At 44.1% G+C, this 20,909-nt stretch overlaps 1 protein-coding gene across 8 annotated transcripts in view; it reads left to right on the plus strand.

Annotated features, from left to right (window-relative positions):
• zmiz1a (zinc finger, MIZ-type containing 1a) overlaps positions 1 to 20,909 on the plus strand; it is a 108,959-nt gene that overhangs the window by 61,813 nt on the left and 26,237 nt on the right. For 6 of the 8 annotated variants that reach the window (XM_085182190.1, XM_085182188.1, XM_085182189.1 and 3 more), the window contains 2 exons: positions 16,047 to 16,157; positions 18,830 to 18,943. In XM_085182190.1, the coding sequence (XP_085038316.1) occupies positions 16,089 to 16,157; positions 18,830 to 18,943 (183 nt within the window). In that variant the 5' untranslated portion in view covers positions 16,047 to 16,088. Of the gene's footprint in view, positions 1 to 16,046; positions 16,158 to 18,829; positions 18,944 to 20,909 lie in introns of those variants that run through there. The other 2 variants (XM_085182193.1, XM_085182194.1) reach the window with 1 other exon arrangement.

Here is a 20,909-nt window from a genome sequence, read left to right on the forward strand (position 1 = left end):
CACAGAGTGTTACGTTCAAATTAACTAAAAAGCATGTTTACAGTTTGAACCTCTGTTTCCTCCTTTTTAAAAACTGTATGACGGGGTAGCTTTAAAGCTTTAAAGTCAGGGGTGTGGCCGCTTTGGCATAGAGGTGTATTGACACAGGGAGCTAAAGCTGGCAGGTGTCTACTAGGCTTCACCTCCACTAATTCCACCCATTGAACCAGACATCTCCATTGTGTTTGTGATGTTGGAGCTTTTGGATGCAGGAATAATATGTCTGGCTTGCATGGTGCAGCCTAGTGTGTCTTTTGTCCTGTCTTCCTCCCCTTATTCCCAACAGGTCGTGGCAGATGCCTGCCCTTCCTTCAGCATGTTTCAGCAGGAGGTTTCTTCCTGTTAAAAGGGAGTTTTTTTTCCCACTGTCACTGAGTGCTTGCTCATAGAAGGTCCTCCAATTATTGGGGTTTCTCTGTATTGTTTTAGGGTCTCCAGCTTACAGTCTAAAGAGCTTTGAGGCTTCTCTTGTGATTTTAATTGAATCTAAGAAAGTGAATGAAATTCTGTAATTTTATTAGTCCATTACTTAGCATTAATAAGCAGACTTGCGTATCAGTGGGTCACACCCATGCAATTTATAAATGTAGCTCACTAACCAGGCTTATATTCAAATGAAAAAGCCTTTTCGGTGTTACAAAAATGGTCATTTCCCATATCTTGTATAAAACAGTATCAAATTATCCTTATCTCTGATACTCCACCCGGTCCTAAAAGGTTTCTGAGACTGGATGTAATGTGCATTCATTGTTAGTGGACCCAGGGGAGAGAATGGACAATGATTGGGAGAGCAGGTGGGGCTGTATAAACAGTATATGGGTTACTACAGAGGGGGTTTTCTGTTTTGGCTGGCTGCTTCATGCATCCAGAGTAGGAGCAGGGTTGATGGATGGATCCAGACCGGAGATCTCATGGAGGGCTTCAGAGCAGGATACTGGAGGAGGTCTGTGGGGTCCCCGAAGAAGTGTGGGGTTGGGGTTGCTTTCATTTTTCAAACCCCTCTCCACCTGCCACCTCTCTTCTCTGTCTTCTATCCTCTCTTTGCCGCCCCTCTTTAGTCCCCCGCACTGTGCCTAACTATTTTTTTGTTCCACGTCCAAGTGGAGTCCTCTACTGGTTGCTGCCCTTTCACAGTCATTGCAGCATGCTCCCTCCCAAACATCAATTTGGGATGTGTTTAATGCTATTATGAGGTGGCAGCCCAGGCAGCGTGCCCTCCAACAAGGAGAGATGGACTCGTGCCGGGGTTAAACACGACTTAGTTTTCTTAATTCACTTAAACTCGGGTGCTTCTGCTCTCTGCCACCAAGCTCTTAACTTCCTGGTCGGCGCAGCCCTCTAATGCCCGCCTGACACAGCTGTAAAGCGAAGCACTGCTCGTTTTGTTGCTTTGAGGTCAGTGCGAACATTACGAGGTGCTTTGACAGGTCAGATGTCTTGGCTGGTGTTGGTGTGTGTTTTATTCCCTGACTGTACTTTCCAGCAGCGCCTGGGTGAGCAGAGTGGGCATCTAATTTGCTGGCTTACAGGCAGCGAGTTTGAATGGGATGATCAACTAGTTACTGATGAGATTCAGTCACCAAATCCATAATCCTGTCTGTCTTATAATAACAGGAATAAGAACAGCAGACCTTTGAGTTTGCCTTCATGTGCGGAAAAAAGAAAACTTGAAGCTTACAGCAAAAAATAATATTCATTGATCTATTTTTAATTGAATCTTTCTCAGGAACATTGATTTGGACAAGAAATAAAAATTTTAATTACTGCTGTGGTGTTACAGGAGACACAGCAAATCACATGCCAACATATATCTAACACAAAGAGCGCGCCACGGAGTCTGTATCTGTATTTCTTTCTTTCTGGCACGACAAACTGAAGGGAGCAAAAGTGTAATATCTCTGTCTCCCCTGAGCAAACACTCCATATAAACATCAACATTTCAATGCATTTCTGTGTCATCTGTCTCTTGCTTATATATTAAATGAGCAACAGTGTGTGCTCATTAAAAATACATGCTTCACATTGGGCATAGGAGACCAATTATCCCACCTAGTTCCTTTACAATGGCTCATAATAAAAGGCCCCTGCAGTGGGCCACTCCCTGATAGCTTCACCGCCTCAACCGCTCTCACCCCTCACCTCGCCTTCCCTCTCTTCTCCTCTCTTTTCCTCCCTTCCTATCTCCCACTCCAGCTGCCTGTTGTCTTCACACCAGATCATCAGTAAACAGGCTTTTCACTGGATTTGATGGAGTGCGGCGTTTTGATCTGTCGGGATTTGGTGTGTGTGCGCTGCAGGTGGCAGCGGACAATGGTATTACAGACAGAGGCAGACATTTGAGCGCACGCAGAACACACCTGATGCCACACATGCATGCATGCACACACACACACACACGTGCACGGGCTCACATGTGTAAACATGCACAGTAGATGAGACTGTTAAGGCGTGTGTCGTTGCCATCGTGCTTTCTGACAGGAGTGCCTTAAGAAGATCAGAGCGCCTGTGGCACGGAGGCTGTTTCCCGCCACATGCTGTACATCAAATAGAAACGCATGTGGGAAGCAACTGCATCACTGGAGCACTTTAAAGCCCCCATACTGACAGCCTGCTCATCAAAAGACTGCCATTATTGTATACATATGGAATTGTATAATTTCTCTGCCTCATATTTGTTCGTGCATTTGTATGTGCGTGGCTGGCAGTGTACTCTTTGAGGATCAAACGCGGCTAGTTTTACTACACAGCAGGAGAAGAAAGAAGGCAATGTGATGGAGTTTCTGCAGCTGATGGTTCGGTTTGTTTAAATGTATACATCAACACACATGGCAGGCTGTCACAACCTTCTCTGCACTTCAAACGGATGAGCTGATGGCTGATGCGTCTCCGTAAAGGAAGCTAGCTGGCCCCGCAGAGTGCCGAAAACAGCGTTAGCGCTGAAATGATTAGTCTATTAATCACCTCAAAGGACAGAACATTAAGCAATAACAGTTTTGATAATCAATTAATCATTAAAGTGATCTGTCAAGCAACAAAAAAAGAAACATTTCTAACATTCACTAGTTCTAGACGAGACTTTTCATGCTTTTAGAGGCCGTTATGAAGATGTCATCACCAAAACCAGGTACTGGGAGCCAGAGGGACGTTGTGATTTTTAATGCCCGAAGACAACTTTGAAAATGGAGGGAGTGCCAGTCATGCTAAAAGGGGGCTTTTAATTTAAAAACAAACAAACAAAAAACAAAAAACTGAAAATCAACAGTGAAAATAATTATTAGTTAGCCCTAACCCCTACTTCGGTGTAGCGTGCCATTTTAATTGGCGACAAAACCTGTCAAGGCCAAGAGCCCGATTTTATTTGATATGCTCCCTGGATGAGGAAACCCCTCCTTCGCTCCCCGTAGACGCTGTTAAAATCAGACTGACTTCATTAATAGTCTGATCTGGATGTAATTAAGAACGAGCAGAGGGCGGCCGGCAGAGAGACGGCAAGTGAGAAGCAGAGTTTTCGTTTTCTTTTTTTCCTTTTTTTGGATCCTTCTGTCGACTGTGTTGACAGGTCAGGTAGAGATGAGTAGGTCGGGAGAGCTGGATTGTGATGGAGCTTGACCCGAGTTGTGTCGTGCTCTTGTCACAGCTTCATGTGAGAGGCCTGTTAGAGCTGGTAAACACTGGGAGCTGCTGGGCTATCACTTTGTTCTGAGATGTTTTGGCTCATTTGTCTGTGATTAGTCTGCTCGCCTGCCTTTGTTTTGCAAGTGTGGATTATCTGAAACACCCCCCTACCCGTCCTTCTGCACACGCACACGCACACCAGTTCTTCTGTGCTCGTGTTTACACGGTGCTGGGTGGAAAACATAAATTGGAGACAGAGCGTTCCCCGTCTGCGCGGCTTGGAATGGGTTTGGACTCGGAAAGCTGGCTTTCCTCTCAGGAAGTGTTGTTGCTCACCACTCTCCATAAACACTGGAAAAGAGACCCAAAGAAAATGTCCCAGACTCACTATTTCCACTGTAAACACACAGACATATACTGCTCACATTTTTCGCTTTTCTCGCATATATGTCTTTCCCGAGCAGAAGGCTTCATATGTCTGGAGCGTGCGAACCAGAAACCCGACCTATGTGTATGAGCTGCTTCAGATTTGTAATTTATGACCGTTATATTTCAGGCGTTGCAAAGGGCAAACAGTGTTTATAAACACAAACAACAAGGAGCTAGAGAGACAAAACATTGCGTTATAGAGGTTTCAGGACTCATGCAATGTTTTTTATTTATTTATTGCAAAACAGTTAGCAATAGAAAGAATGCACTGCAAGGAAAAAAGAAAGAAATCAACAAACCAGGGTTTGCTTTGTTTACGTTGCACCCCTGGGTGAAAATGCCAGCATGCTCCAACTGAATTACCTCTTAAAGGAGCGTAAATGTTACTTTTCAGCGCTAACAAGTTGTTGGATTGCAGCTCCCCTTGTGTGCTCTGTGAAGTTAATAAATCTGCACCAGTGAGAAAAGGAAAGAAAGAAAGCTCTTTCCATCAATTTTATGGCATTTATAACCGCACTGGAGCATTATGCTTTAAAAAAAAATATCATCGCTAAGCCCCCCACTCTTTAAAAAAAAAAACAAACTTGAAATGTTTACAGTTTGTCATTGTCACAGCTTGGATTTGACAACAGGGAGCAGGACTCTGTAATCTGTCACTGACAAGTTAGCGCCTGTGACTTCATTGCAGTTTTTTCTTTTTAAAGAATCAGCAATATGCCATAACAACCTGTAAAGCTTTTTTTAACATGTAGAGGATTAGATGATGCGCTTTTTCACAGTTCCAACCATTTGCTGCTATTATCGCTTTAACACCCATCTGGCTCCCAGCACCCTAACCTGCCTGTGCACAAGCCTGTAGCAGCAGAACAAGGGAGTGTCGTGGAGAGAGAGAGAGAGAGAGAGAGGTTAGAAACCCTCTTTTTTTTATTACATTTCCTCCGCAGTGAAAGAGAAGGCAAGATGGACACTCCATATCTCCCCGCTGCACCAGAAAACTCATCTAAATGGAAAACACATTGTCTTCATTATTTTGCGAGAGCTGAAAGAACGGGGTTGTCATGGTAACAGCCATCTGAGTGAGCGCAAGCGGGCGGCCGAGGGGCTGGTTTTAGGGCCAGAGGAATGGAGAAAGAGAGAGAGAGGAAAAAAGAGGAGGAGGAGGTGGAGGGAGGGGGGTGAGGAAACAAGGAGTCAGGAGAGGGGAGGAGGTTTGGTGGGAAGAGAGGAGAGATGAAGAGGGTGGAGATCAAAGGAAGACAATAGAGATGGAGGGAAGGAAAATAGGAAATTGTGGGGTTAAAGACACAGAGAGGAGGAAAGAGAGCAGCGGGTGTGATGGAGAGAAGACCGAGGAAAGGAGGGGAGGGTTTGTGAGGGGAGCCAGACTGTGCAAATGGCCAGTTAGTGGCTCTGGGAGAGCAGCTCGGAGGCCCTTATTAATTTCAAGGGGGCAGCAAGATGGTAAGATTTAAAAATTTAGGAAAGCTCGCCACAGCCCCGCTGGTGCATGCCACACTGTGTGTCTGCGCATGGGAGCGCATGCCGATGTACAGTTGAGAGAAAAAAGGTGGCTCATATTCGAGGAGCGGGTAACCGTCGGGTTGAGGTTGCAGTCTCCTGCCACTTCAGCTCAGCCGACGCCCCCGGTGGTGATTGACAACCTGCTCGCCGGCGTCTTTATTAGTTGCTCCCTGAGAACAGCCCCTGGCAGCAGCAAGCCCAACACCAACGCCCTTCATCAAATATTTACCCCGTCTGAATCTACAACATGCACCAAGGCCACATCAAATAAAACCAAGTGCCAAAGCGATATCTAATCCAGTCCAATCCCTCTCCTTGTCAACTTCATTCTCTTCCCTTTTCTGATGCTGGGTGGCTTTTCCTGATGCGACTGTCAGTTTAGCATCAGCTCGAGGATTAGAGAAGGAGACCTAGATGATTGTTTATTCAAGTTGCTCCTCTGTTTTATAGCCACTGGCGTAGATATGACTGAGGCCTGACACAACATCATTTTGGCAGCCGTCGGGTGATTAAGGAAATTAAAGTAAAAGCTTAAGTCTTTGTCGTGTAAATACTTCCCTCTGGGGTATTTGGATTGGCTTTAACATCCATTAGGATTTGACATACAACCTCTTCAAAGGAGCACTATCATTATCGTTATTGTTTGCGGTTCAAAAATGGGACGGAACTGAGAAACCAAAGGACTGTCAGATAGATTTATTTATCACAGATGAAGCCATCATCACTTTTGGTAAATGCCTCTCCGCTGTTGTCCGTGATGCATTGCGTTTTTGGGGGGGGTGGTGTCAGTCATGTGGCTGGGGTAAAGTATTTTTCTTCACAAAAGCATCCAGATCCATTGGCGATAGAGCTTCGCGGGATTTCTCAGCGGATGGGGGAAATTATGTTTGTCTTTTTCTCTCATCGGTTCCCTCCAGATGTGCAGTCGTGGTCAAAGGGATGGACGAGGGCTGCGGCTTGTGATTGACCAGCACTTAGAGAAAGAGACAAGCGCGCTCTCGGTCGACTGTTTGGCTGCTCTGGCTGGCCAGCTGTGTGGCTGCCTGTAGGTCTTAGTGATTCATGTCACACTGTAATTGGTTTACCTGCTCCCTGTGTGTCTGCGCTCTGAGAGGACCAAAACAAATTACCCAAGGATGACCTCTCGCCATCTCCCTCTCTCTCTCTGCTGCTCTTCAAGCCCCCCCCCCTTCTCTCCCTGTTTGCCTCACCCTGCCTCCACGTAATATGTTGTGTGAGTGTTTTCCGTCTCCCCCTCTCTTCCCATCCATTTGTCGTGTCCTCCTGAGCTCTTTCTACATATACCTTGAATCTCACAAACGAAGTCACAGCAGAATATGATTCTTTCATAGGAAAAAATGTACACACATTTAAAGCCTCTCGAGGTTTGGTGGCGTTTGCTTATGAGCGTGCCCACTATGTCACACATCACCACATGTTACGCACACATGCATGCGTGAAGATAAGCTGATGTGATGGACTTGAGATGACAAATAAACACACGTACACCCCGGTTGGAGTGCTTTGTAGCTCCGAAAGAGTGTTTTGTAAATGCTGCAGTGAAGCACATTAGCCTTTCAGCGCTGTTTTTATTTATTTATTTATTTTGCGCTCACTGTGCCAAATAATACCTGTGTGGATTGTCCCTTCAGTGAATGAAACTGGTGCTCTGTGTACACCATTAGGCTGTTTCATTTTCACAGCGAGCAGATGTTTTGTGTTGTTTGCTCCTCTCACTCTCGCACGGCAGTGAGCAAACTCTCAAAGAACAAGATGAATGCGCTCTACCATCTACCCGTGTAGGCAGGTCTCGCTATCTCTAAGGTTATTTAGCGGTCTCTGTAAAAATCCTCTGTCAAAGGATTTCACTCAGAGCTTGAAAAAGTGATTTGTTTGGGTTTGTTGCATCTCTGATACACACTGTTCTCGTATGGGAGGCCCTGGTGCATGTACTGGTAAACATCAAGTCTTGTTTGAGTGTCCTTGAACAAGTCCTTTATTCTGTGCCGACTCCAGGCAATGCTCGGCTATAGACACGGCAGTCGGAAAATCAATAAGGATTCTGTAGCTTTTTTAGATTAACATTAGAATATCTTAGCTGTTTATTTATTGCTGGATAGCAGTAACACATGCCAAGAACAAGTCATTATAAATTATAGTACCTGTAATCTGATGAAGGCATGTGAACTTCAGTGACCATTAATTGCCAATTTTTCTTTCTTTCTTTCTTTCTTTCTTTCTTTTTTTTTTTAGGTATTTTCACAAAATACCTAAAGGTAAAAAAAACGCCTTTTTACCTAAAAAAGGCTTTTGATGAAGAAAGGACCTTTAGTAATTAGTAATGTTAATGATTTGTGGTAACTGAATGAGAAAGGGAGTACTTGGTACTCTGTACTGTACTGTTATTACTGTGGTTTTATTTTGGAGCTGAAAAAATTTGCTCTTGTAAAGGTGGCAAAAACTACAGTTCCTTGAATGCCCGCAAGGGGGCTCCCGTATTAGAATTTGTTTTTGTACAAATGCACAGTTTTGTTAACCACCGCCCTCCCATAAAGCTGGGTAATGTTTTATCTATAACACCCCCGTTTGTATAAAGACTAAAAAGACTTATGTCTTCTTTGGCAATATGCTAGTAAAAGAAGCTTTAAGTACGCTCTGGTAAGTACATTTTTATGCTTTTTTTTTTTCACTAGCTAAAATTATATTAATAAAAATATTATCAAGCTTTCTGTTTTTTTCCACTTATCAAAATCAGGGTTGTTGTCAGGCTGGAGCATTGACTGTAGAAAACAGTCAATGGGCTGGAGCATATGCTAGTTATAGGTGGGAGGAGTTACCTCCCCTCTGTGTTAGCACAGGGCTAACACACCTAGCCAGCTAGCTAGCCAGACCTAGCATTACTCTTTTGTCAAAATAGCATCATATTGTGTCTAAAATAAATGAATAAATACAAAGGCAACGTGGGTATGGGTTAGAATGTAAAGTTACATGCAAAGGTTAGTCCACATGTTTATAGTTTAACTTCCGGAGTTTTAAAAAATATTATTTATGGTTTAAAGGCTTTGCCCACAGGGATAAATAAAGGATGTTCAGCAGAAGCTGCAGCACAGTGGGGCATTTTGTTCCACTATGTGCAAAGAGGTTGGACTGCGAGCTTTTTTTTTGTAAGATTGTGCATTTGGAGTGTCTGAGACAAGGGGAGTGGAGGGCAGGCTGGCACAGATATATTTTTGCTCTCCCTAATGACACCAATACCATTTCATGGCTTAGTGAGCAGATTGAATCACACTCACTCTTTGTAAGTCTCACCCTCTGCCCCTGTCTCTCTGTTTCTCCTTCCTGCACACACTTCATCACTCTCTCCTCACACAGACATATCACATGCGCATTCATATGCTACCGTACACTGATGTGTTACACTCACCCTGGTGGATGTTGTTTAATTGCATTTGGGTCAGCAGTTTGCCAGTGCTGGACATGGAATTTGTCAGTTTACCCATTCAGCAGCCACAGGGGGCGGTGTGTGAGCTAACAGCTCTGCTGGAGTCAGGCCCATAAGGTTAGCTTTACACAAGCCTGTCAGACTGCACTGTCAATCACTCTCCTCTCCTCTCCTCTCCTCTCACTCATTCCTAAAAACATACTAAACTTCCATTATCCCACTTAATAAACTTCAGACTCGCCTCTGAAGTCCTGAAGGCTACACACACTGTCATAATGTTACACACATACACACACATATGCTCAATTGCTTCGTCTCTTTTGCATCTCTAGTGATAGAATCTTGCCTTTGGTGACAGTGGAAAATCATATGTGGCAGCCAGGACATACAATCTCCCCCAGTTGGTATTTTTAGTCCTCAGGAACTGGAACTGGAACATTGTATGGAATAAGGAGTTCATTCATTCATCATGTGATGCTCAAAGCTCTGTTCTGCTCATGGATGACCTGATTTTTGTATCTCATGGTTAGATAAATGGCCTTTCCTTATAATTTCAGTATAGACAATACAAATGTAAACCCAGGTGGACCCGGATAATAATGAGACAAAATGTTGTGCTATTATGTTAAAATATGGGATTAGGGGTAATTGAGCTTTTATTGAATTTTTATAGTTATCAGGTGGTAGAGCTCAACTTGCAACCCAGGATTTGTCCACTGTAATGCTGTCAAAGCACAAGTATGACAAAACATACTTTTATTTGCACATGCAGCACACGGAGAGCATGTGCAAATAAATGTCTTTGGCCATTTTGTTGCCTACTAACTCCCCAGGGAGCCTCGAAACTCTCCTCTCCAGGTTCTCTTTGTTTATAGGTGATGCATAGAGAATTTATCAGAACTTTTCCCCTGAAAATAGATTTCTGATGTGGCTGAAACGTTAGAGAGCTAAGAAGCTCACAAGCTCCACAAAGCTGAATGGAACTACAAAGTCAGTGGATAATTATCCGTGAATTTCTCTCAGCGGGGAATATCTTTCACAGACAAAACTATATTTGACCCATTGTTAATACAGAACATTTCATTAAATATTTTGTTTTCCTAGTTGGTTCTGAAAGTGGTAAAACATTAAAGATAGCAAAGCTTTGTAGAATTATCTCACTACTGGCTTTGTGTTACTTATATTTCTAAACTTGTCCTGGTAGAGCTGAAATAATCATAAGTTTAACCACCTGTCGACACTGCTTTAGTGCTTTGTGCTGTGCAGAGGTCTTGAGCCACCCCTTATGTGTGGTTTTTTTGGCTTCCAAGAAGTCTTTTTTTTTGTTATTTTTTTTTTTAAGACAGTATCGAACCTCCAGGCTTTCTGAAGGTCTTCCAAAGTTTTTCTTTGGTCATTTGCTGGTCCTTGTACCTGACCGTTTTTAGAGTCATGTTTTCTGTCACTTAACACTGACCGATGAATCATTCAAGCATAAGAACAGCACCCAACTCAAGGGGTGAACCAGTGTTGTGGCTACATATAAGACACAGCTTATGAGAAAAAAAATTAAATTGTATCTTTAGGCATTTTGTTACAAAAAAACACCAAATACAGTATTTTTGGTGATTCTCAAAACTTGGCACATCTCTGCATTTGACAAAATTGAGGAAACTGGACAAATAGAGGAGAAAAGAAGAAGTGGCAGGTCTAAAAAAAAGTACCTTAAAGTCATGTTGTTAAGTAATAGAAATCCAGCAAAGACTTGACACAGGACCTGAGATCATCTGGTCCTTGAGTTGATTAATGTACTGTTCACAGAAGCCTCATCAGAAATGGTCTCAGTGGAAGGATGGCTGTCATTCATAAGCAGGAAGCAGAGAGAAAAGTCTTATGGAGTGAAATCGTACCTAAAAGAGTTCAGGTTGTGTTCAAGGATAAAGGTGATCATAACAAATATTGACTTTCAAGCCTGTTAGAAGTGTACAAATTCAATCTCCGTGTATGTTTGCCAGTGTTTCAATAAACTGCTGTGCCTATTTCCTATTTTCCAATCAATATATAAATGGCTTGAGACCTTTGCACAGTACTGCAACTCATGAAAAGTTATTTTTCACCTTATAAACAGAAAAATAAATCAAAAAGATAATTTAAAAGGTAACTAATTGTAGCAGCTGTCATCACCATGACTGTGTTAATTAAAATTAACTTAAAAGATTAAAGGATTCAGTCCTCCATTCACTTAGCACATGGTGCTCCTTTTTTGAACTTACATATAGAGTGGTGAAATAATCGTCTGTTCCCGGGGGTATCTGGTGGTGCATACCTGTAATATTCCACAACAGAAGCTCCATATTTATAGACGGCAGCAGAGCCGCTCGCATATCCCCACATCACAGCTGTTTGCATTGCAGTGTTGGGTGTCACATAGCTGCCCGGTGCTCCTGTGGTTGTCACATTAAAACAGAAGATAAACAAACAGCAACATTTAGAGTTTATTTTTTCCACCCCTGGGACAAGTCGTTTCACATTTTTATAGAGGTTGGTGGTTGTGATGGTGTAGAGGGTTTGAGTTTTATAAAGCCCAGAGGGAGCGATATGACTAATAGTTGGCTTTGCTGAGAGGGAAAAGGAGAAGGGTAGAGATTAGCGGAGGAGAGGATTAGCAGGGAGTCAACAAAATAGACAGAAACAAGGCAGAAAAACAAAGATATGAAGATGCAAGGAGGTTTGTAAAGAAAAAAAAATGAAGAAAGCTGACGACAAAATGGAGTGGACTGGAGAATATAAAGAAAATAGCTGCTGTATGGCATTGTGAGTTTGCCACTAAAGATAATAACGTGTATGTGTGTGTGAGAGAGAGAAATGGCTGGTGGCTTTTTTACAGACATACTGAGAGCAGAGATTGTGGGAGGGAGAGGTAAAGAGAGGCCATCACAGCTGAGTGGTGTTGATTGGCCTGTTTGAAAACACATGAACTGCACACAGGGAGAGAAAGAGAGGGAGAGAAGCTCGGTGCACTGGGATAAAGTGTCGCTCTGTGCCGTGCCACGCTGCAGCCCAAACCACATTAGAGCAAATGAATCCATTCCACCTCCTGTTATGGCAGCTCCCACACGGGGCCCCGGGAAGGAGGAGGGAGAGAGGGAGGGAGTGAGGGAGGAAAGAAGAGTGGCAGGAGGGTTGAGATATGAGGGATGGGAAGAAGAAAATGATAGAATGGAAAATGGAAGGTGGTGTAAGGGACCCGCATGCTGGGTGGCTCTAATGATGTCTTGGGGGGCTGTAGGAGAGGAGAGCGAAAAGAAAATGTGTGGCCATATGACTGAAGATGAAGAGGAGGAGTGAAGATCCCCCGCTGAGTCCAGAGAACTGAGTTCTCCTTTTCAAAATGAAGTTGATCACTGGTCAGACTTCATCAGATTGCTCTTTTTTGTCATTGTTCAGAACTCCCCTCTGCACTTCACCTACAGCATAGATTCAGCATTAAAGCAGTATATAATTTTCCACGCGGTTATGTAAAAGCCCTTCATTATTTTGAAATAGACCCGTCCCGAGGCACCGTGAAACCTTTTCCGACTTCAACTTTAAAAACCGTTAAAGAAATTTCAAGGAAGCGGCAACAGCATGTTGCACTTACATGCGTAGCTGCAGAAGTTTGGGTCCTCAATAAGGCAGATAATTTTACATCACTATTATTTATCAACAGGCTATAATTAAGAACTAATAAAATAAATTATAAGGTCCTGCTATACTCCCACAAGGAGTTTATTTTGCACAGGAATCTTTTCATTCGTCATCTCATTTACATCCTTTTGTCTAAAGTACAAAAGCGAATTGTAAGGACCCAACTGCCGACCTGCAGTGACTGACAGAAACAATGCAGCCTTTGTAAAGATGATGAGCAAGTCATCAAAAAGTCATATGGGATTATGAGTAATGCTCTGTGACCACAGAGCTAAGTTAAAGCTAACTTTGGACCTATTATTATGTATTACTGGCATGCTATGAACCTATAACATATTTAAATGTGCTTTTAACACGTTTAGTTGTTTTTTAAGTGTGTGTGAACAGATTATTTAAGTGAGCGTCAAATTGGCCCTCGAGGGAGCAAAGGGGCCCGTTTTTTCATCAGTGCACAGCACACAGCTTCTACAGTTTTAGTTTGTAATGTCAGCTGATGTCTGCGCAGGTAATTTTGCATTCATTAGCATCTCACTGCTTGCGCATTGATTTTGGAGAATACTGTGATTGACCTATCAAGGCGCTGATTGCAACCATATCATCCAACCCTGCTCCTAATGTACTCCCACGCAATGCACAGCACTGCGATGTGTCACAAGCTCCTGCACAGCTGCCTACGTGTAACGACCGATCACATTCACAAAGCTCGCTGCAATCGACAAAGGTGGTAGTCATTTGTCTGAAATGAGAAATCACTCGCGCTATGAGCGATCGTACGCTGTGTCTGTGCACGTGCGTGCTGCTGCTGTTGATAATGAAGAGATCATTTCAACACTCTCTTTTTTTGTTTCTCTCCATCTCTTCTCTCCACCGAGCCTAGCCCTTCTTGCCCTCTTCCTGCCATTCTTCAGGGCCTTTCATATCACTGTGCTTTTGTTTAGGATTGCTTATTTCTTGCCCCGTTTCTCCCAGCTCGTTTTCGCTCAGAAACAGAAAGAGAAGGAGGGAAACAACAAAAAAAAGGAACACAAGCTTCCTTAGATGTTAGCACTGCTTATATTTTGCTCTTACTCTGCACTGATTCATAGCAGCATCCTCCCACTGCTTTTTTGTAGAGAGGTCGTAATATGCACATCATAATTGGATGTGTAATGCTTTCCTTTGCACCTCGGGTAAGCAGTGCTGACTGTTGCTGATTAAGATGTTGGGAAGACAATAAAGATTAGGCAGGTTTGTCTGTGGCTTGTGCATGCTCAAACAATGATGGAAGTTGCCCAAAAACAGAAAAATATAACACTGGAAAGGAGGGGGAAAAAAGTCAACTGCTACACTAAGACACACACATAAGGTTTTTTCTTCCAGCCTAATCAGTGAATCTGTGGAAAACTGAGAGCAGAGATTTCAACATTTTGCGGTAAAACATTTAGCTTCCCCTCCCAGTGATCAGATAACAGATTAGCGTGTTTCGTTTTGAAAGTACAGGAGGAGGAGTGAGGATGTGGGGCAACTGGGAGATGTTGTACTCCGTCTACAATGGAGCATCATCTGTTACGCAACACATTACACGGGCATGCGCTGCTGGGTGGTCTGACAGCCCGGACGGTCGGTCAGTCAGGTGAATTGGCTTCTAGTCTCAGTTACAATGCCGCTGACTGAACGCAGCCTGGCCAACCAGTCACATTTCCACCTCATTTTCCTTTCAGAACCTCAGGGCCCATCTTTTCATCGACTAACAAAAGAGCTGTATGTTGATGGGGAGGGGAAGGGTGTGTGTGTGTGTGTGTGTGTTGGACCTTGTGAAAGTGCAACAGAGGGAAGGAGGGAAAGATGGTTAAAATATGTAGCTATCTCCACCCCAAAGCCCCCGGCCCTCCTCTTTTCTTTCTAGTCTTGATGTGCTGGGACAGCAGGAAGGGGAGCTGGAGGAGAAACAGTTAATCAATAGCCACAAGGTCAGACGGCCAGCGCTGGGCTGAAGCGTGCCCTGTTAGCGATCTGTGGAGCTGCCTGCTTGCTGAAGGGGGATTTGTAGCACTTGTCAGGGCTTAAAGGAGGCCTCTCTGGACCACTTGCTCCAGGTGTAGTGTATAAAAAGAGACATGCTGGTTAGCAGCAGGAGAGGGAGACATCTGCTGGACGCTGGGAGGCACAGCAGCATGGCAGAATTAGGCCACACAAAGTTAGGGGTCAAGTTTTGCACAGTCAGAGTGACTTTGTGGCTCGCACTGTACGCATTTAGCAGTTTCCTCAGGACAGTCACACCGCGCAGCGCGATGAGACATTTCCCTGCCGGGCATTTCACAACATTTGCTCCAGAATTCCTTGTTACTCATGCAAGCAGTGTATTGGTGATGTTCAAGACTTTGTAAGTGCACTCTGTGTAACTCTAATCTGGTAATGCTTAAGCTCGGAGGATTAGTAATACAGTCTTATTCTTAAAGTGTTGCTTTGAAGTTTTACCTTTACGTTTAATCAAAGTGAAGAATTCAGGCTTTTGTGTTTACATGCTCTTAAGTGCGAGAGTGTGTGTGCGCGCACGCGCGTGTGTAAAAGAGAGAGAGTGTGCATATTGTTGTGCTCTTTCTAAGATAGGTGCACAAGACTGAGCGCTGAAAACTCTCAGGCTGAGCACTGTGTTTCGATCGTGTTTGTTCTTTCGCTCTGTTTCTCACAGCAGGGGATCTTGGGGGACCCTTTATCAGTGCTGAGCAGCTTTCCACCCCCACCTGTGGTTTCTCTGTTGGCCTTTTGTGTGGAGGAATGTGAGGCGGACCAATACTGATAGAGATAAACACAGAGGGATGGTGAGGGACGGGGGCTTCGCTGGCAAATCAGCACGATACCCATTAATCCAAATCTCAGCATATTTCTCTGAGATGCTCAGAAAAGTGAACGCACGGTGGCAATTGTTCATGTTGTTGCAAAGAAAGAGAAAAAGAAGACCCTTATCTTCTGTTTGATTTGTTTGTCCACGGCACAATGATAACTTCAGCTCTGAGGGTTGCTAACAGCTGTCTTTTCTCTTTTGCAGTGTGAGATTTTTCTCACACAGTTAGCAAAAAAGCTGCAAAAGTTTCCTTTCAGTTTCATCGTGTTTCCGTTTGTCATTAATGCTGCTGCTGCAGGACATCTCAGTTTCGTGCATTTGCCAAAAATATGCGCTCGAGGCTGATCAAACCCTTCAGTGAGTCAGCGCGTAAACAAGCTGGCTTCTCAGTTTGAAAAATTTCTTGAGCTACTGTTTGAAATTTACAGCCTGCAAACTCTGCACGCACTGGGGGACCTGACAGAAACCTGTTGTAACAGTTGTACTTCTCCCCATCCTCTTCTTTTACAGAGTAAAACAGCTCTTTAATGGAGTCCCGATAGAGACATCAAGATGAACACGCTACCATCAATGGACCGGCACATCCAGCAGACCAATGACAGGCTGCAGTGCATCAAACAGGTGTGTATGCAGAGCAGTGTGTAGAAGCCCCCTCTCCTCCTCCTTGTTTTACTCCTTTGCAGACACAGTTTTTAGAGGCAAAGACAGAAGAATGTACATTTCCTCATCCTTCCTGCATTACTTTCTCCCCTCAGCACCTTATTTGGGCATCAGTTTTTCTGGCCATTAGCTCCAGTCACACAGATCAAGTTGCACAGGGTCATAGAGCGAGAGAGAGAGGGGGAGGCAAATCTGGCAGCTAACACAGGAACAGACTTCAAAGCGACTAGCAACATAACAGCCCCCCTCCCTTCTTCTCCTGGTCCTGTGTTCTCTTACTTCACGTTCCTGACTCTTGACGTTTGCCTACCCTTGTTGTGGTTTTGCTTAAATACTTCTTTGACTGTCAGCTTTCAGGAGACTCCTCACAGACACACATATATACAGACAGACATAACCCAGGGCTACCGCCTCTGCCTGTGATTAATCGTCTACAAGAGCTCATAGACTGGTTGGCTAGCTGGCTGGCTGTGGGCATATTCATTTATGCTACGTGGGTGTGATGCTTTATATCTGAAAACATCCATATGACACCATGCCTTAGAGTGACTCAGTGAATGATGGAGCTTCTTAGCTTGTGATTTTTTGCAATTTCTCTTTACCCATTGTTGAACCTCCCACCTCCACCCCCTTATTCACGCGTTCCCTCCTAAACTCCTGCGCACCTTTCATAATAACCTCCATCTGAACAGGCTCAGATCGCCTCGGCTCTTTTGCACGACACCAAATCTTGGAAAGGCTCTGTTTTTTGAAACGTCAGCTCATTTCAAGTGAATACAATTTGAAGTAACTGACACTGCTCACGTCTAAAATCCCCCTCGCTTACTTTCCTTGGCGTCACCGATAAGCCTGTAATAGGAGGATTTAACACGTCTGGCTTAATAAACGCACTAATTGTAGTTTGTTTTATGTACTCCTCAGCTTTTGCTGTAATGGAACTTGTAGTAAACCTGACTTCAAAGGCTCTGAGCTAGTCATTGAGCGCTGAGCTTGTGGTAGCTCTGCTAGCAGGGTGTTGTTTTGGTTTGGGGAAAGCTGCTGGCACAGAGCAAGCTGTTATGCCCTTTTCTGTGTCGTGTTTTTTTCATGCAGCCAGGTAAGCACTGAACAGCCTGAACCGCTGCTGGCCTAAAAAGAGGAGTACGTCGGTCCATCATCTCGCTGAGGACAGTCTGTCAGACGTCTGTCTCTTGGTGTGCTAAAGCCCCATCACTGCTGCGGCTGCGCTTCTCTCTCCCCCGCTTCCCAGTTCTTGTCCTCATCCAACCCTAAACAACAACAAGAACAGCTCAGGCCCCATCCTCCTCCTGAAACTCAGCTGAGCTGTTTCACTCCGCTGTCCTCCCCCTCACACCAGAGTCGAGGTTGTCAGGCAGAGTTGGTGGCGAGCGCTGCGGCAGGAGGAGCTGTGAGTTCAGATCTAGACAGACAGCCCCTGCTGTGCTAGTTCTGATTCCTCTCGCGCTGGAGGTTGATACGCCTCCCATCAAGCAGCAATAATGCCAGATTATATCACTCATCTAGAGCAGGCTCCTCTCCTCCCTCTCACTGAACCTCGACGAGAGCATCTCTCACTTTCTCTCACTCTTTCTGCTTTTCTTCGTCATCAGTCAGACTCCTGTGAGAGTCTACAACTAACTCTATAAAGCCTAATCTTCACATCACAAAAGATGAGTCACTCAAGGCCTCTCTTGAAGCCCATGATATCGTTGGACGCTCTCAGAGATTTTCTCAGTGGGCGGGCACCGGCCTGACACGTCGCATTTGCAACGAGGAGTCCCTTTTGTCACATGTTGCCAGAAAGCTGCCCTTTCAGAAATGCTCACCTCTGCTGCCCCCTAAAGACAATAGTTCTACCTTCTTTCCAAGAGCACACAAAACATAACGCTTCAGCTCTAGATGAGAATAATAAATGCTTTCAAGTGGGCTCAATCTCGCCGAGTGAACGAGCTGCAGCTCTGCGCCATTTCAGAGCTATTAACCTCCTGAGCCGTGAAGAAAGGGAGCCCAATTTTAAAACCGCTTATTGTGTCCTGCCAGCCTCAGTAGCCTTCAGACACTGGGAAGAAAAGACTCAACTGTTTCAGGCCTCAGTGAACAAGCGAGAGAGACAGACAGAGACTCAAAGAGATTAGACAACACACCAACGGCTCGTATTGAGTCTGCACACATAGCTGCCAGGACCAAGGTTGTTTTCTTTGTGCACAGCCAAGTCAGCCAGTGGAGTAATGGTGCCTGGGCTCTGTTACACTGAGAACAGGCAGAGAATGAGGGGAAGTGAGAGAAGGAGAATTGGAGGGAAAGATTTGGTTGCTGTGTGGGTCATGGGGGTGAGGGATGGGTGTTGCCAAGAGAGATTAACAAGAAACACTGGCATCATTGTTGATATGGGTGTGATCTTCTTCCCACATTGCGGCTGAGCCCTGAGTGGGCGTATATTGGAAAGAGTCAAGGTCCTCACAGGGTTGCGGAGAAACACAAGACATTAAATCAAGGCAGTTTAAGGGGGGAGAACAAGGCTGCAAAACTACTTGGGTTCAGTGTTTTTCCAATTTGTACTTAATGCGAAAAAAATAACACTCATTATTTCCCATTGTCTCTAATAGCAGTCTCCTTTCTGTCTGTTTGCACAGCACTTACAGAACCCAGCCAACTTCCACTCAGCGGCCACAGAGCTGCTCGACTGGTGTGGAGATCCCCGGGCCTTCCAGCGACCTTTCGAGCAAAGTCTCATGGGATGTCTGACGGTACGCAAACACTAATTATGGTTTTTGTTGAGTTTTTCAGGTACTTTTTTGAAGACAAGGAAAACAGTAATTAGATTTGGATAAGGATGTGTCCACCTCTGAGGCTATTAGCCAACGTTTAGGATCGTATATACACAAGTTTCATGTAATATTCGTGTAGATATTTCAGATTGTTTTACAAAGCTGTTAATAGCACGTTGTAATTTGGATCCAGAGGTGATCTAGCTGCTTAGGCTCTTGACAGAAGTTGTCGTCAGCTGCTGCTACATTGTGCTGTGCACACACAAAACCACACACATACACAGAAGAGGTATGAAGAGGTTTGTAACTACCCAGTCACCTCTGGCTATCGCCTTTCAGTTCGCTAGCTGCTGTTCATCGATCTGGGCACAGGGCCAGAGAGCTGGCTCTCACCAGGTGTGTACAAAACTCTCACACACGTACTTACATGCGCAGCCATGTGTGCGAGCCCTTAGAGCAAAGATCTGCGTGTTTCACGTGTTTATTGCAAAGATAAGCCTTTGCAGCACTGAAAGAACGCTGTTCCCAGCCCAAGCGTTCACGTGAGCAAACAGACAAACGCTCATTAATGTGTAAATCACAATAAAAGCCTCTTAAAGGCCGATAAGGAGCTATACAATCGAGCCCCCCACTGAGATCCCTCTCAGCATGGTGCGGTTTCCATCAGCTAAATTGTTTCGTCAGACTTAGAGCAAACTGCTGCTTATCTGGAGAATTAGAACACGCAACAAGTCTGTGCATTCTTTCAGGATTTTGTCTTTGTGCCGGTTGTGTATCAGAGATCCAAAGAGAAATTTAAACATGACTGTTAATTGAACGCATGCTCCATGTGGAGGACATCGTCTGTTCCCCGGGGGCTTTAGAATCAGGAAGAGATGACGCAAATAACAAGTATTCCACTGTTAGAATCACTTTACATGACAGGTGTAGTGTTTTTGTGTTTTGTTTGTTTCTTTATATTTATGCAAAATGTGTGGGCGGTAATGTAGTGGATGCAGACATATGTATTATTTTTGTATATGATTCCACAGTTTTCTAAATTCTCCCACGTAGTTCACAAGGAGCAGTCTTTCACAAATGACTTCAACAGCAGTTAAAAATAAACTACAAAACTGATTCCTTTTCTCTTTGGCAAATAGATAAACAAGAAAGTGAGTGGTCTACTAACCCTTTCAGCACCTCTCACAGCGCTGTTTTCATATTGACAGAAATATGTGCTTGGATGCACATCCTCAGAGGGAGATTAAGCTGAAAAAGGCTTATGAGGTGAAACACTGTTAAATCCATGTTGAATCTATGCTAGCCTCTGTAACTGGCTGCCTGCCTTGTATAAACTGTAGGGCAGACTCACTCACGCAGGAAATTAAGCCATTGACAACAACACGATTTGACCGTTTGTCAGAATAGTTTGCTTAATCCTGATGTGTCCTGAGCAACTTCAGATGGATATAATGCAAGTTGCACTGGAAGTGTAGAATTGCATATTTTATTCTCCTGAATGGAACAATCAAATAAACCCTATTATTGACATCATTTCACCAGTTTTCTCTCTTTTTTCACCTCCCAAGCTTTTTACAGTATTGTGCACAAGTGTCGAGCCACCTCTCTTTTTTTGTGTTTTGCTTCCAAGGAGCCAGACTTGCTTCTAATTGTTTAAAGTGAAACTTATTTTCTTTCTTTCTTTGGACATTGGCTGCTTTTTGACTCATTTTAAGTCTACTCATTATAAATAATTATTTTAAGAGGAAGGTTTTTAGTGTGCTTACCCCTGTAACACTGGCCTATGAATCATTCAAGCATAAAAAAGGAACCTAACTCACAGGATGAATCAGTGTTGTGTCTACATATAACAGGCGACTTAGCAAAAAAACAGTTTTAAGTTGTAGCTTTTGGCACCTTGTTACTAGCATCCTGTTGCAAAAACACATCATTTGTTCCCTTTTTT

The sequence above is a fragment of the Neolamprologus multifasciatus genome, chromosome 13, assembly GCF_963576455.1.
Source record: "Neolamprologus multifasciatus chromosome 13, fNeoMul1.2, whole genome shotgun sequence".
Taxonomy (NCBI): Eukaryota; Metazoa; Chordata; class Actinopteri; order Cichliformes; family Cichlidae; genus Neolamprologus; species Neolamprologus multifasciatus.